This window comes from Neovison vison, chromosome 10 (genome assembly GCF_020171115.1).
Source record: "Neovison vison isolate M4711 chromosome 10, ASM_NN_V1, whole genome shotgun sequence".
Classification (NCBI taxonomy): domain Eukaryota; kingdom Metazoa; phylum Chordata; class Mammalia; order Carnivora; family Mustelidae; genus Neogale; species Neogale vison.
In genome coordinates this window covers 53,617,382-53,632,527 of record NC_058100.1, presented here as the reverse complement: position 1 = coordinate 53,632,527, position 15,146 = coordinate 53,617,382, and the positions used below count along the sequence as shown (strand labels likewise).

The 15,146-nt window shown below is 40.4% G+C and overlaps 1 protein-coding gene across 2 annotated transcripts in view; it reads left to right on the top strand.

Annotated features, from left to right (window-relative positions):
* TDRD5 (tudor domain containing 5) overlaps positions 1-5,207 on the top strand; it is a 91,939-nt gene extending 86,732 nt beyond the window's left edge. For both annotated transcript variants that reach the window (XM_044267311.1, XM_044267310.1), the window contains exon 18: positions 4,490-5,207. In XM_044267311.1, coding sequence (XP_044123246.1) covers positions 4,490-4,734 — 245 coding nt within the window. In that variant the 3' untranslated portion in view covers positions 4,735-5,207. The remainder of the gene's footprint in view (positions 1-4,489) is intronic.
* The last annotated feature ends 9,939 nt before the right edge of the window (positions 5,208-15,146 follow it).

The window sequence follows — 15,146 nt, the reverse complement described above, 5'->3', positions numbered from 1 at the left end:
TTTTGTGTCCTGTTTAGAAATCTTTCTTTCTTTTTTTTTTTTTTAAAGATTTTATTTATTTATTTGACAGAGAGAGATCACAAGTAGGCAGAGAGGCAGGCAGAGGGAGAGGGGGAAGCAGGCTCCCTGCTGAGCAGAGAGCCCGATGTGGGGCTCGATCCCAGGAGCCTGGGATCATGACCTGAGCCGAAAGCAGAGGCTTTAACCCACTGAGCCACCCAGGCACCCCTAGAAATCTTTCTTAACCCAAGTAACTGATTTGTTCATTTTCTTGTGAAAAGTCCTGTAGTTTTAGTTCTTAAAATTAGGTCTTTGATCCAATTTGTTGATTTTTGAGTTACGGTTTACGTTAATATAATGGTGTGATGTAAGGATCAATGTTTATTTTGATTACATTTAATATTCAGTTGTTCTAGCACAATTTGTTGAAAAGATTAACCTTTTTTAAACTGCCTAGATATAAAAATCTTAAAAAAAAAAAAACCTACCTAGATATCTTTGTCAGAAGTCAGTAGGCTGTATATGTGAGGGTCTATTTCTGGACTTCCTATTATGTTTTAGTGGTTTATGGGGCTTTATACCACTGCCTTGATTAGTGGGGATTTATATATCTTGAAATTATACAATTTTGTTCTTTTTCAGATTGTTTTGGCTGTTTTAGGTCATTTTCCATATGAATTGTAGAATCAACATAAATTTGCACAAAACCTAAAATGTTTACTGGGATTTTTTTCATGCACTGTAATATTAGTTTCAGGTGTACAGTATAGTGGTTCAACAATTCTGTACATCACCCAGTCCTCATCACCACAAGTGCTTCCTTTTTTTTTTTTTTAAAGATTTATTTATTTATTTGACAGAGAGAGATTACAAGCAGGCAGAGAGGCAGGCAGAGAGAGAGAGAGGAGGAAGCAGGCTCCCTGCTGAGCAGAGAGCCCGATGCGGGATTCGATCCCAGGACCCTGAGATCATGACCTGAGCCGAAGGCAGCGGCCCAACCCACTGAGCCACCCAGGCGCCCCGACAAGTGCTTCCTTAATCCCTACCCCCCACTTCCTTAAGCCCCACCCCCTTCAGCCCCTCCTCCCACTTTTGGTAACCAGTTTTTTTTTTTTTTCCAAGTTTTTATTAAATTCCAGTATAGTTAATATACAGTATAATACTAGTTTCAGGTGTACAATTCAGTGATTCAGCACTTCCATACCTCACCCATTGCTCATCACAAGTATATTCCTTAATCCCCATCACATATTTTCACCATCCCCCCACCCATCTCCCCTCTAGTTACCATCAGTTTGTTCTCTATAGTTAAGAGTCTATTTCTTGGTTTGCATCTCTCTTTTCTCTCCCATGCTCATTTGTTTTAATTCTCAAACTTCATATAGGAGTGAAATCGTATGCTGTATGTCTTTCTCCTGCAGACTTATTTTACTTTGCATAATACTCTCAAGCTCCATCTGTGTCATCACAAATGGCAAGCTTTCATTCTTTTTTATGGCTAAGTAGTAGTCCATTGTATATATGTTCCACCTCTTTTTTATCTTTTCATCAGTCTATGGACACTTGGGCTGTTTCCATAATTTGGCTATTGTTGATAATGCTGTTATAAACATCAGGGTGCATGTATCCTTTTGAGTTTGTATTTTTGTATTCTTTGGGTAAATATTTAGTACTATAATTGTTGGATCATAGAGTAGTTCTATTTTTAACTTTTGAAGAACTGCCGTATGGTTTTCTGGAGTGGCTGCCTCAGTTTGCATTCCCACCAATAGTGCAAGAGGGTTCCCCTTTCTCCACATTCTTAACAACACCTGTTGTTTGTGTATTATTGATTTTTGTCATTTTGACAGGTGCAAGATGATATTGCATTGTAATTTTTTTTTAAGATTTTGTTTATTTGACAGAGATCACAAGTAGACAGAGAGGCAGGCAGAGAGAGGAAGGGAAGCAAGCTTCCCATGAGCTGGGAGCCTGATGTGGGACTCGATTCCAAGACCTGGGATCGTGACCTGAGCCGAAGGCAGAGGCTTTAACCCCCTGAGCCACCCAGGCGCCCCAAGCATTATAGTTTTTTTTTTTTTTAGCATTATAGTTTTGATTTACATTTCCTTGATGTTCAGTGATAATTAGCATCTTTTCATGTGTCATCTGTATGTCTTCTTTGGAAAATGTCTATTCATGTCTTCTGCCCATTTTTAAAAAAAAGATTTATTTGACAGACAGTGAGAGAGGGAACACAAGCAGGGGGAGTGGGAAAGGGAGAAGCAGGCTTCCCACTAAGCAGGGATCCTGATGCGGGGCTCGATCCCAGGACCTGAGCAGAAGGTAGATGCTTAAAGATTGAGTTACCCAAACACCCCTTCCCATTTAGATTATCTGTTTTTTGGATGCTGAGTTGTATAAGTTCTTTATATATTTTGGATACTAATCCTTTATCAGAGATGTCATTTGCAAATATCATCTCCCATTCCATAGGTTGCCTTTTAGTTTTGTTGCTTATACCTTTGCTGTGCAGGAGCTTTTTTTTTTTTTTTAATATTTTATTTATTTATTTGACAGAGAGAGATCACAGGTAAGCAGAGAGGCTGGCAGAGAGAGAGGGAAGCAGGCTCCCTGCTGAGCAGAGAGCCCGATGTGGGACTCGATCCCAGGACCCTGAGATCATGACCTGAGCTGAAGGCAGCGGCTTAACCCACTGAGCCACCCAGGCGCCCATGTGCAGGAGCTTTTTATTTTGAAGTCCAATAGTTTATTTTTGCTTTTGTTTCCCTTGCCTGAGGAGACATATCTAGAAAGAAGTTGCTGTGGCTGATCTCAGAGGTTACTACGTGTGTTCTTATCTATGTAGATTTCTAGCTGCCTCTTCTCTGGTACCTTCCTCCCACAAATTCCAGAACCTTGGCCTTTTTTTTTTTTTTAATATTTTATTTATTCACTTGACAGACAGAGATCACAAGTAGGCAGAGAGAGAGGAAGGGAAGAAGGCTCCCCACTGAGCAGAGAGCCCAAAGTGGGGCTCGATCCCAGGACCCTGAGATCATAACCTCAGCTGAAGGCAGATGCTTTAACCACTGAACCGAAGACAGAGGCTTTAACGCACTGAGCCACCCAGGTGCCCCAACCTTGGCCTTCTTGAATTCCAAGCTCAGTCTTTTCAACCCAGTAAGATCTCCAGGCTCAGTTTTGATTCTCCGTTCTTGTACTGAAGCCTAGAAACTATTTCAGCAGGAGCGAAGGCCCTTGTAGAGCTCACTTTGTTTCCTTTCTCTTAGGGATCACTATCTTGCATGCTTATTGTTCAGTATATGAATCTGCTACCGCTTCATACATTTTGTCCAACTCTCCAGTTATTTAAAGCAGGAGAGATTTTTTTCAATCACCATTGACTTAATGTTATAACTGGAAGCAGAAGTTTTGCTACTCTTTTAAATTCTTTGATCATGTGTCCCTGTTTTCATATATTTGTACCTTTTAAAACCTGAGCTCACCAAAACTGTGTAAAACCACTTATTTTATTAGAACTCACCAGCTCTTTTCCTCTCTAGTGGGCATTAATTATAACTTTTGATCAGAGTTTTACCTTTTGGAATACCTGTCAAATTCTCCTTGAATATAATTCATCACAAATGCATAGAACATATGCCACCTGCTGCTATATTAGTTGCTAAAAATGTAAAGATGAATAATGTACTGGATTATGTTGGTGTTTTCTCTAGATTTATAATCAAATCATGATTACTCAAATGTAATCATATTGGTACCAGTCTGTGAAATCTTTGCTTAGATGGGCAACACATTAGCACATTATTTATCTCACCTGGGCTTTTTTTTAAACTAAAGCAGAATTTTCTTGAAAAAAGCAGTGTGTTTTCTTAGATGCTTGCAAAAGCTCCTCTCATTGTAGGCAGGTAATAAAGAGTTCACAGACCAGTCACTTTGGTCACCGTGGTCTAGAGTATATGTATTCCCTTCCTTGGCTATTTGGAATTTTTGGCACTAATTCTAAGGAATTTATTTTATGTCTGATAACTGGTTTTTGGAACTTCTTACAAACATCTTGGTCAGTTTTGTTTTTACACTGATATAGACTCAAACTGAAACCACTTTGGCAATAGGAAACACCTCTGGGACACCATTGTGCTTACTGCTGTAAATAGGGGAGCTTAAGGACTCATCTCTGGAATTAGAATTCTATCCATTTTATTTTTATGACATCCTAGAAAGAAATTTTCCCTTCCCTGTTCATAAGTACATTTTTCCCTCCCCCCACCCCCATTCTGACAAGGATTTATTTCCACTCAGTTCCCCTTTTTCATTTCTTTCTATTTATTGACTGGTTTCTGAGTCTTATCCTCTCTAATTGTAACAGTGGATGTCAGCCTCTATAGAAAATGATTGTCACACACATTAGGAAACATCTAGAATGGGAAAGAGAAGGCAATGAGTGTGAGAACCCCTTGAAAAAACTTGTGTGTTCTTTCTTTTTCAGTGGAGAACTCTTCAGAGAGCTTAAAGAACGATTTCTCTAGTAGCCGTGCTATTACAGTGTTCAAAGACAAGAGTCATGAAGCCATGAACCAGCTCTCTTTGATCTTGTCTCCTGAGCACCAGATTTCCCAGAAGCTCTACATTCCTCGGAGCACAGCCACTGCTGCCTTGGGAGCTGCGGCACGGTTGGCCACCTCCAGGAGCCTCTTACACTGGTACCCCAGTGTGAAAAGAATGGAAGCATGAGGGAGTGAGTAGGGGAGAAAATAATAAGCCAGGTGCGTTAGGGCTTGTGATTTCCCACGGCCAAAACATGGAGGAGGAGGTATTGAGACAAAACACTGTTTTGATGGTTGATGCCTTTGTCTTTCTTTGTGCCCGTATGTTAGCTTTGTTTTGCTATCAGTCTACTTTGTTGTGTAAGTATTGATATTCAATGTTAGTTTTAATTTTTATTGATGATGTTTCTTATTCCACATAGTTTTGTTCACCTTGACATAGTGGTTTAAAGGCATTTTTATTTTTGTTGCTTTTGTGTATGTGTGTTTCTATGTTTTTCTTGTACATATCATGACTGATAAACGAAAGCTGAAAAACTAATGTTTTGTGATCCATATTTAGTAAGACAAAAATTATCTCAGATTCTTATGTCCAGAAAAAGGATGTCTGAATTGTAAGGCTGCTTTTTCTTTCTCATTTGAAGTTTTCTTTATCATAGAGATAATGCAGGGCTCCAGTTCTACCATTATTATTTATTTGAAACGCTAGGATCAGTGAGAAAATACACATTCTGAAGTTGTGGTCATGTAAACACTTCCACATTTAAAAGATTTAAGTTCTCTTTCAGTGCAGGCAGTTTCCTGAAGACCTCTAACAAAATTCCAGAGACTGGTTGCTCAAACTTGGCCGTGCCATCTCTCTCGGCCTCACAGTTCCAGGAGCTTCAGCATTGAAGCATCTGTGGGACATGGTGTTCTCTGAAGTCAGACTGTGTGAGTATGAACCATCAAGTATAAATAGGAGACCGAAAGGTGAAATTAAAGAATATGAATGGTATTAATTTAAATTATTTGTGGTAAAGTACCAGACCTATCCCCAAGTTTTAAAAAATCCAATACAGAAGCATTTCTTGAAGTAAAACCCTAGAAAGAGCTGCAAATTACTGGTGTGCTGAATATAAGTCGATTATCACCTTCTGGGCCCCTCCTCTACCATCTCCTGTTTCAGCATTACATGGCAGAGCTGGCCCTACTTCTTTCTCTCTTTCTACAATAAGGAATTTCTCCTCTTCTCAACTACTTAATCACTCAACTACTTAAAATGTCCGCTGAGGAAGGGAATGAGATGAAATAAATATGAAGTACATTTGAATTTAGACTATTACTGACTGAAACTTCTTTCTTAGAATTAAGAAATCATGAAACAAAGTTAAACCTAAGTCTCTGAATACTGATGGTTTTGGTTTAAAAACTTTAGAGAAAACATGTTTAATGGCAACATAATTTAAAAATCCAGATTCACCTTAAATTCCAATGTATCTGTAAGAACAATATTCTAATTGAGCAAAAATAAAGTAATCTGGAAATATCACTGATAATTGATCCAACAGAAAGAACAGGTTCCCATTTGGGTTTTTGTGAGTTTGTATCAGACATCTTGATTGGAGAAGAGAGAAAGTTACACAGAGGGTTATACGGAGTTATATGGAGAGTTAAATATCATATGACAGTTAAATATCACTTATGATACTCTAATTATGATATGAACTGGAAAAGTTCTGTTTTTCATGTAGGTTTAGGTAATTATCCACAATTTGTTTCTAAAGAAAATTTATTTTGGAATTATGCTACTTACAATCCTTCCTTTAAAGAAGAAACCAAGTTTGAATAATATGCTTCACTTCTCCAGATGGGCAGTCATTGCATTTGGGACAAAGTGAATCTGGTAGTATTTACATATTTAGTAGGTCATCGTATAACTCTGTAATAGCATGAGCTACCAGGACGAACTCTGCCAGTGCTGGGTGACCTGACAGCAAGTAATTTTACACATTGCCAGTTAGATGGGGTTATGGAATCAGTGTGCTAAGGCTCTTTGTAATCCCATCCATTTGCAAATGGCCAGATAGAGAATCATTTTAGACAGAGGCATCTTTCAAACTAATGAGTGTCAATACACTTTGAAAGAAGCTTATTTAGAAATTAATAGTTAACATCCTGAGTGAGCAGAGTGTAGAATGAACCTCTGAGAGGTTTGGACATATTTTGACTACTTGGTTTTGACTAAGATTGCCAATCTGCCAAATTATTTACCTGCCTTCTCCCATAAGGTGGGTTTTGCTTGGCAGTTAACTGAAATAGCCCAAAGCATCATTTAAAAAAAAAAAAAGTACTAGATCATTTGATTCTGAGTAAATAGATTCATGTATATGGGCAGGAATAGCAATAAGAAATGTTAAAAAGATAGGTAGATGTTCTGTGGTTTAGGGTTAAGTTAATTATATCTTATTGTCTAAAGATGGGTTGACATATATTAGAATAGTCCTGCTCACCATACTTTTGTTAAGGATCCATTAGAAGTAATGGAGTTCCCTAAGAAGTGTTGATTGTCAAGTGCGAGCTTCAAGTGCTTGAGAGGGATGGAAATGAGAATGTAAAAGAAAATCCTAGTTATAAACTCTTTAGGGATGGAAGAAGGAGTAGCTTTACTAACAGCCACTGGGGCTTTAAATCTAGTGGCTCAGCCAATACCCATCTCCCATCTAAGAACACACCATGGGGTATCAAAAGAGGGGCCCTTCCAGCTGCAGTCAGCTATGCCTGTACCCACCATCTGCCTCTCACACATCTGAGATGCCAGTTGCCCATTTCAAGGTGTGGGGATAACTAGAAGCTTCTGCCTATAGACAGGCTCCATCCAACCTGAAGACTTAGAATTACAATGTTAATCTAAAGGGGACCTTAGATGAAGAAATTTGAAGACTAGAAAGACTTGACCCATCTATGGTCACATGCCTTAAATTCCCTTCTCTGCTGACTCCTAACTAACTCCGCACCCTTTCCACAGGAAAATACTGCAATTCTGTCTTGAGTAGTTTAAATGATTTGGTGCCAGAAGACATAGTTCGGCAGATAAGTCCAAAAGAATGGTGTTCTGATAGCTGGGCAAACCCCTGGTGTTGGAGGGAAAGAGATTGATTTATAGGATCTTGTATTCTTAAATGTGGCTAGCTTAAATAATAGTGGGCCAATTCCGTGGTTAAAGAATCTGAAATGATGTACGGGGCATGGTAAGGGATGAGAAACCAACATCTTATAGAGCAGTCTTTCTGAAGCTTCCTACTGACATTTATACAGGTGTAGCAAGACTTTTCTAACCAATTTTTTATCTCTTTTCAGAATTAAATTCATCTTATTTATATGTACAGTGTTGTGGACAGCATTATTCATAATTTTGCGGGAGCCATCACTAAGACATTTAAAAATTTTGATTTCCTGGAGCCCATTCTGATCTTGACATTTTCCAAGATGCCAGCAAACATGCATAACAACTCAATCTGCTTATATTCTTCAAACATAGCCCTATTCCTAACAATTAGATGTTATTTGTCTCTTTTAGTCATTCACCAGTCAACCTAGGAAGTTCTTGGTGTAATTAGCTTATTGGATCCAGAATACTTTAAATTCTGCTCTTTTTAACCAGATAGACAAATTATTTTAACTTCTCAGTTAAGGTCTTCTCTAACATTTAGAATCACAATTGATTTGTGTGCCACTTTTCACATGAAATTGAGTGTTGGACCCACTTCAAACCTGAGTGGAGAATTTATTCAGAACTAAAATTTCTTGGTTATAAGCATAGTTTTCAGGAAATGCTTTTAGCTTTCTGTTGAGTATAAACTTTGTTTTATATTTTGGTTAAAATTTAAAAAGTTTTTAATTTATAGAAAAATGTTTATAAGAAATAATGTTTACTTGATTGTTACATCTTTGTGCAATTTAGATAAATAATTTGATGAGGAAACCAAGCTTAGGACTCTTTCTCTGCTCTCTAAACTTTTGTTATGGGACTAATGGGAAGTTATTGGGATCAAAGAATTATGATGGGCCTAATGTTTAGAGTTTGTAACAGTGTTTTATTTTATTTATATAGTGAAGCTGGAATTTGTCAAAAAATGTCAAGGTTTTGTTTGTTTGTTTGTTTTTAAAGATTTTATTTATTTATTTGACAGGGAGAGATCACAAGTAGGCAGAGAGGCAGGCAGAGAGAGGAGGAAGCAGGCTCCCCGCTGAGCAGAGAGCCCGAAGCAGGGCTCGATCCCAGGATCCTGGGATCATGACCTGAGCTGAAGGCAGAGGCTTTAACCCACTGAGCCACCCAGGCGCCCCCAAGGTGTTTTTTTGTAACTAGTTTTTATTGTGATGATTCTGCTGGAAGGAACACTTCGCTTAAGTATGTGACCCAAAGAACTTAGTTGACTAAGTTGTGTAGACAGAGGTTTGACACTCTTCTTGGCTAAAATATTTGTCTTCATTTTTGCCATGACCTTTTTATTCTTGACCTTTGTAAACGTTTGCTCTGTTGTAGGTAAATACTTTATTCCATGAAGTTGGAGTTCACACCAGAGCCATGTCTTAAGTAGCTGACCGCCACATTTTAGACTTGTTTTATTTATCTTGTAATAGCAACTTGTCAAACCCTTCTCAGCCATGTTCCAGTGTCTTAAATTCTCTTCTGAGACTTTCCCCACACAGACTAGCAAGCCTGCTCTCCACTTGCCGCTGTATTTCAGTGTTTTCTCAACAGCTCACTTGATTGTCTGAGTCCCCATTCAGAGCCTTCATTTGCTGTAGTAGCTCTTCTGCCGGGAGCTGAACCTATTTCTAGGCGATTCTCAAACTCCCTTTAGTTGGTTTGGTCAAACTTACCCTTAATCTGTCATTCCACAAGACAGTAAGTAGACAGCAAAGTCAGCTCAGTTCATTTCTTACTGCAACAAATGACTCCCTGACTAAAGTATTCTGTTACTGCAGTTGTCACTCATGTGAAAAATCTCTTCTGATACCATATATAGGAAAATACCCATCAGTTAAGTGAGACTGTGTGTATACCAGGATATCTACTATGAGGCAAAGAGTATCCTCACAGGATGTTCCCTATTTCTTGCCCATGATATGTGTCTTCCCTTTTGTTTGGAAGGATGAAACTTAAACATACATGATATGGGCCAGAATCAAAAGTTTACCCCTTCTTTTCTGAATTTTAAAAATAAGAACATTTCTGTACTGATCTGGAGTAAGAAAGTTAAATTGGGAGTAGGGGGGTGGAACATTTGGCTATAATTAAGTGATAGCATCCTTTCCGCACTTCACGTTTTAGGCAGTGGAGCATCTGTTTAGGATCAGCTAGAATGTGATCTTTCAACACCTTTTCTACAATTGATGTTGATTTATTTTTGTTAAACTTTCTAGATGCAGAAACAGAACTCCACCAACACTTTTTGGTCTTTATGTCGTTTTTGCTTGGAATTGACTTTATCCAGATTCATGAGGCTCAGCAAAGTTGTTGCAAAACCTTAAGAGAAAAATGGCGAGTTTTTCAACAAAAACCAAATCAGGTGTAGCAAACATCAGTGTAGTTAAGTATCCGTAAACCTGCCTTCTGTATTGGCTTTGCTTAGGATCTTTTTGGATTTACAGAGTCATTCAACACTGGGGAGTCAACTTGTATCAAATCTAGAGTTCTGTGGAATTTTTGTTGTTTGGCTAAGTTGAAAGAAATCGGAGCTCACTGATACTACCTTGTCCTTGTACTGGGTCATAAGCATGGAATACTTTTGAACCTTAGCCTTATTAAAGACCATTTGTTTGAACAACTTGGTAGAATCGTCTGTCTGACATGAATATGATTCTGAGAATTTCCAGGTTCTATATGCAGTGGACCGGTAATCCCTGACCTTTTATGGGGTCATTAACGTTATTTTAAATGTCAAATAGTAAGGGCAGTTCTCCTGAGAAAGCACACATTCATACAAAACTGTTTCCTAATTTCTAGGAGTCCATGCCCCCTGGAACCTACCTTACACTTTCTTGAATAGGAGGAGTTTGGAAAGATCACCCTCCTTCACCTCCGCTGTCCCCCCAGCCATCCACTAGTTGCCTTAGATGAAAATCTAGGAACAGAATCATCCTTGACTTCTCCCAGCCCTTCATCTCCGCATTCGATCCATTATCAAATCCTGCCAAATTCTACCTTGTAAGTATCTCAGTAACCCACCTGTTTTTCTGTAAATCTACTGCCATCACCTTAGGCCAAGCCACCTTTATGTCTTTTCTGGCATGGAGTAGATGTTCAGTAAGTTTTATTGAGTGAATAAATGAGTCAACAAGATAGAATAGGATATAAGCAAGGTTCATTGAAATCTTGATCTTTTTTCTACAATGCTGTGTTCTGAGTGTCTGTAAAACAGAAGGCTCTATTGGGAAGAGTCTAACCAAACACGAAGAAACATCCTACTTAAACTGCATAAGGTTGAATAGAGAGCATGTTCTCCACCTAAGAGAACTAAGTAGAAAGACCAAATATTTTGTCTAGGTTATTTTTCTGCACAAACCATACTTGGTTATTTTTTTCTGGTTTGTGAAAGAAAATGGGCAAAAAAAAAAAAAAAAGCAGCTTGATAATTTGCAGCTGAGTTCTCAGCAATCAGCGTCTGCGGCCTCCTTTGAGAAAAGTTTGATTTATCAAATTGGCTCTTTTTAGTTTATCATTCTTTATTCGTGGATTTATACCTCTGACATCCCTGTTCATTTTCCAGAAAATCTTTCAGCACCTCAGACCCAGGTTCAGTGATGAAACAAATAAATTAAAAGTGCTCTTTAGGATTAATATATTAGTTTGGTTGTAAACCGAGTTTTTTGGACTTTCTGGTGGCCTCTCTTGAGTTTGGGGCTAAAATGAATTGTAGTAAGGAGGGTGGGGCAGGCCTGTGGCAGTGCCATACTCTGCCAAATGATGACTTCAGGGGCAAAAGTGAAATGAGGGGCACCCGGGTGGCTTAGTTGGTCAGGCATCTGCCTTCAGCTCAGGTCATGATCCCAGGGTCCTGGGATCAAGTCCCATGTCTGTCCCGGCTCCTTGATCAGTGAGAAGCCTGCTTTTCCCTCTCCCTCAGCCCCTGTCCCTGCTTGTACTCTCTCTCTGATAAATAAAATCTTTAAAAAAAAAAAAATAAGTTAGTGAAAGAAAACAAAGAATCTATTCTGCTTACCAAGAAACCCCTTTGGGGTTTTTTTGGTGACTCTTCTGCCATTCATTCCTTTTAACACCCCCCTCCACACACACACCCTTCCTCTAAACTTTAGAGGGGTGATTCTCAAGGGAGGGGCTAGACCCATGAGATTACTTTTTCAGATGGAGTCAGGCTGCCGTCTCCAGCTGGCCCTCTATCTCCTCCTCTGCCTTTTTGCCTGAGCAAGTGGAGCCAATCATCCACCTGTCCTTCTCTCCCAGGCACCGCGGCGCAGGGAGCCATTGGGACAGACAGACGCTGAGAACTCTTGGGTTGGAAATAGGGTCGTGACAATCTACGGCAACTGACTTTTTAAATTAATTTTAAGAGTGCAGATTTTCAGGAGCACAGGACAGTATTAACTCTAAGCCCTGTGTCGTAAGGCAGCTCTCTAGAACTTACCCGTCTTGCATTATTGAACTTTGAACCCCACCGTTTAGCCACTCCCCATTTCCCACACGCTGATCCGAACTCCGTCATCATGTTCTTTTATATTCCACTAAATACTGGAAGGCTTTAATGTGAGTGGGATTACGTGCTTGACCCATGTGGCGGCCTTTCCCCCCACTCAGTAGGATCAGAGGTGATGGCCACCTGGAAGACGTTGAGGACACGCGCCCTGCGGTGGAGCCAGTGCGACACTCGCTCTTGGGTCGTTTGCTGACCAGACAGCAGCCATTTTATCGGGGAACCAGGACAGGAAAGCTGAGCAAAGCTGAATTTCCTGCCGCCTTTGGAAGGAGTCTGCAGGAGTGTTAGGGTGGTCTGGCGTCCACTCAGGGCTTTAGCTGAGGGCCTGTCGGCCGGGCCGGCCCGGGCTTTCCTCCCAGACAACACACGACTGAGCCTTCAGGAGCAGCTACGGAACAGCTGCTGCAACAGGAAGCGGAAGTAGCGCGTGGAAACCTCGTGGGCGTTTTAATTTAGGGATTATAAACCTAGGATTTCTTTACTTGAATTGCTCCTTAGAGTTGATGAGGGGACCATGTCACCAACGCTGGATTTAAAAACCAAAAACCACTTGTTTTGCTCTTCTCAAAGTGAAGGAAGCCTTCTTTAGAGAGCCGGTTTTGCCCGCTCCTCACTGCCAGGGGGCGCTCTAGGACAGGCGTTCTGTGGCCAAGGCCCGTGGCCGGTCCTTCTCTTGAAATCCTTCCTACTTCCCCCGCCCGGGAGAGCAGCTGAGCTAGAAGGGGAGCTTGGAGCTCACTCCTTTCAACTTCTCTTTTTTTAAAAAACAAGCTGAGTGACATACAGTGAATTTGGGGTGGGGGGGTGGGGGAGTGGGGTGGGGTAATAAGGGTCTTAGAGCAATTTTCTTTTTTTTAAAGATTTTATTTATTTATTTGACAGAGAGAGATCACAAGCAGGCAGAGAGGCAGGCAGAGAGAGAGAAAGAAGGAAGCAGGCTCCCGGCTGAGCAGAAAGCCCGATGCGGGGCTCGATCCGAGGACCCTGGGATCATGACCTGAGCCGAAGGCAGCGGCTTAACCCACTGAGCCACCCGGGCGCCCCTTAGAGCAATTTTCATTGGGTGATCTTTTTGATCTTTCCCAAAGTTGAAATTTCTCCGATTTGACCTTACTCATGTAAGCAGCTTTTTTTTTTTAGAAACTTTTTTTTTTTTTAAGATTTTATTTATTTATTTGTCAGAGAGAGAGGGAGAGAGAGCGAGCACAGGCAGACAGAGAGGCAGGCAGAGGCAGAGGCAGAAGCAGGCTCCCTGCCGAGCAAGGAGCCCGATGTGGGACTCGATCCCAGGATGCTGGGATCATGACCTGAGCCGAAGGCAGCTGCTTAACCAACCGAGCCACCCAGGCGTCCCTGTAAGCAGCTTTTTAACACAACTCAGACTTTACTGCTTTGTTTCTATTTTTTTATTCCTTGAAGGTGGTGGGGATATGCCAACAAGCCTCTACTCATATTCAGAAGCGACAACCACTAATTCTACCTTGTTCCATTGAAAAACTAAGGGAAACACCCCCCCTTCCCCCGTTTTCCACTTTATTTTGGACTTTCCAGGGTAGACAGGTTCTTAACTCCTGTATAAGTTTCTGTTGTAGGGAAAAGAAAGCAAAGTTCATATACTTTAGGCACACTTTGACTCGTAAAGGGATTTTCTTATTCCAGTGCCTTAAGCTTTGTGTACGTGTGTTTTTTCTGGGGGAAGGTTCCCCAGATTTTCAGAAGTGATTAAGAATGCCTACAGGGGGCACCTGGGTGGCTCAGTGGGTTAAAGCCTCTGCCTTCCGCTCAGGTCATGATCCCAGAGTCCTGGGATCGAGCCTCACATCGGGCTTTCTGCTCAGCAGGGAGCCTGCTTTCCTCTCTCTCTCTGCCTACCTCTCTGCCTACTTGTGATCTCCATCTGTCAAATAAAAAAAAAAAAAAAAAGAATGCCTACAGGAGGGGTGCCTGGGTGGCTCAGTGGGTTAAAGCCTTTGCCTTTGGCTCAGGTCATGATCTCAGGTTCTGGGATCGAGCCCCACATCAGGCTCTCGGCTCAGCACCTCCTCTCACTCTCTGCCTGCCTCTCTGCCTACTTGCGATCTCTGTCAAATAAATAAATAAAATCTTAAGAAAAAAAAAAAAAAAGAATGCCTACAGGAATTCTGTATCCTATGTTATAAGACTGAAGGCTCTCCAGGTTCTCCCGGGAGATAGAAAACAACCATTAACCCTTGTGACTTCACTCTCAAGGTTTAACTCATGATGTGGAGAGTGGGTTTACATCACAATGAGATCTTGAGTCTGTTACAGTGTCTGTCACTTGTAGAGGGCCTTCCACATCGCAAAGCAGTGGAGACAGCTGCCATCAAAAGTTGATGAGTTTAGATCACACTATCACAAGGATAGCACTACTCAAGACAGGAAATTGTTTTGTAAGTTCTGCACCCTGTTCACTTCTGGGGAGCACCGCATTTACAAAAGGGGTAGACTAGCATTCCTAAGAGAATTGCTTAGATAGTAAGAGCTTTATTGCATTCATATAATGTGCCACAAACTGTTGGTTCCAAGTGCTTTCTGTAGATTATTTCATTGTTATAACAATACTATGGGGTAGGTACTCTATTACTCCCATTTTACAGATAAGGGAATTAACACAGAAAGGTTAAGTATCTTACTACACTGACAGAAATTAATACTGTGTCATAATGTTAATATCAACTTACTAAATACTTAAAGATATGCTGTACTTTACATAATTTAATATTCACAGCATCCTTATTACTCTTTCTTTTCCACAAGAGGGGAAATTTGTAGCTCAGAAAATGAAGTAATTGACTCAAAGTCACATCTAGTAAGTTGCAGACTAAATATGAGTCCTCCAAAGAGTAACCTATATTGTCTTTTGTTATGCTTCTCC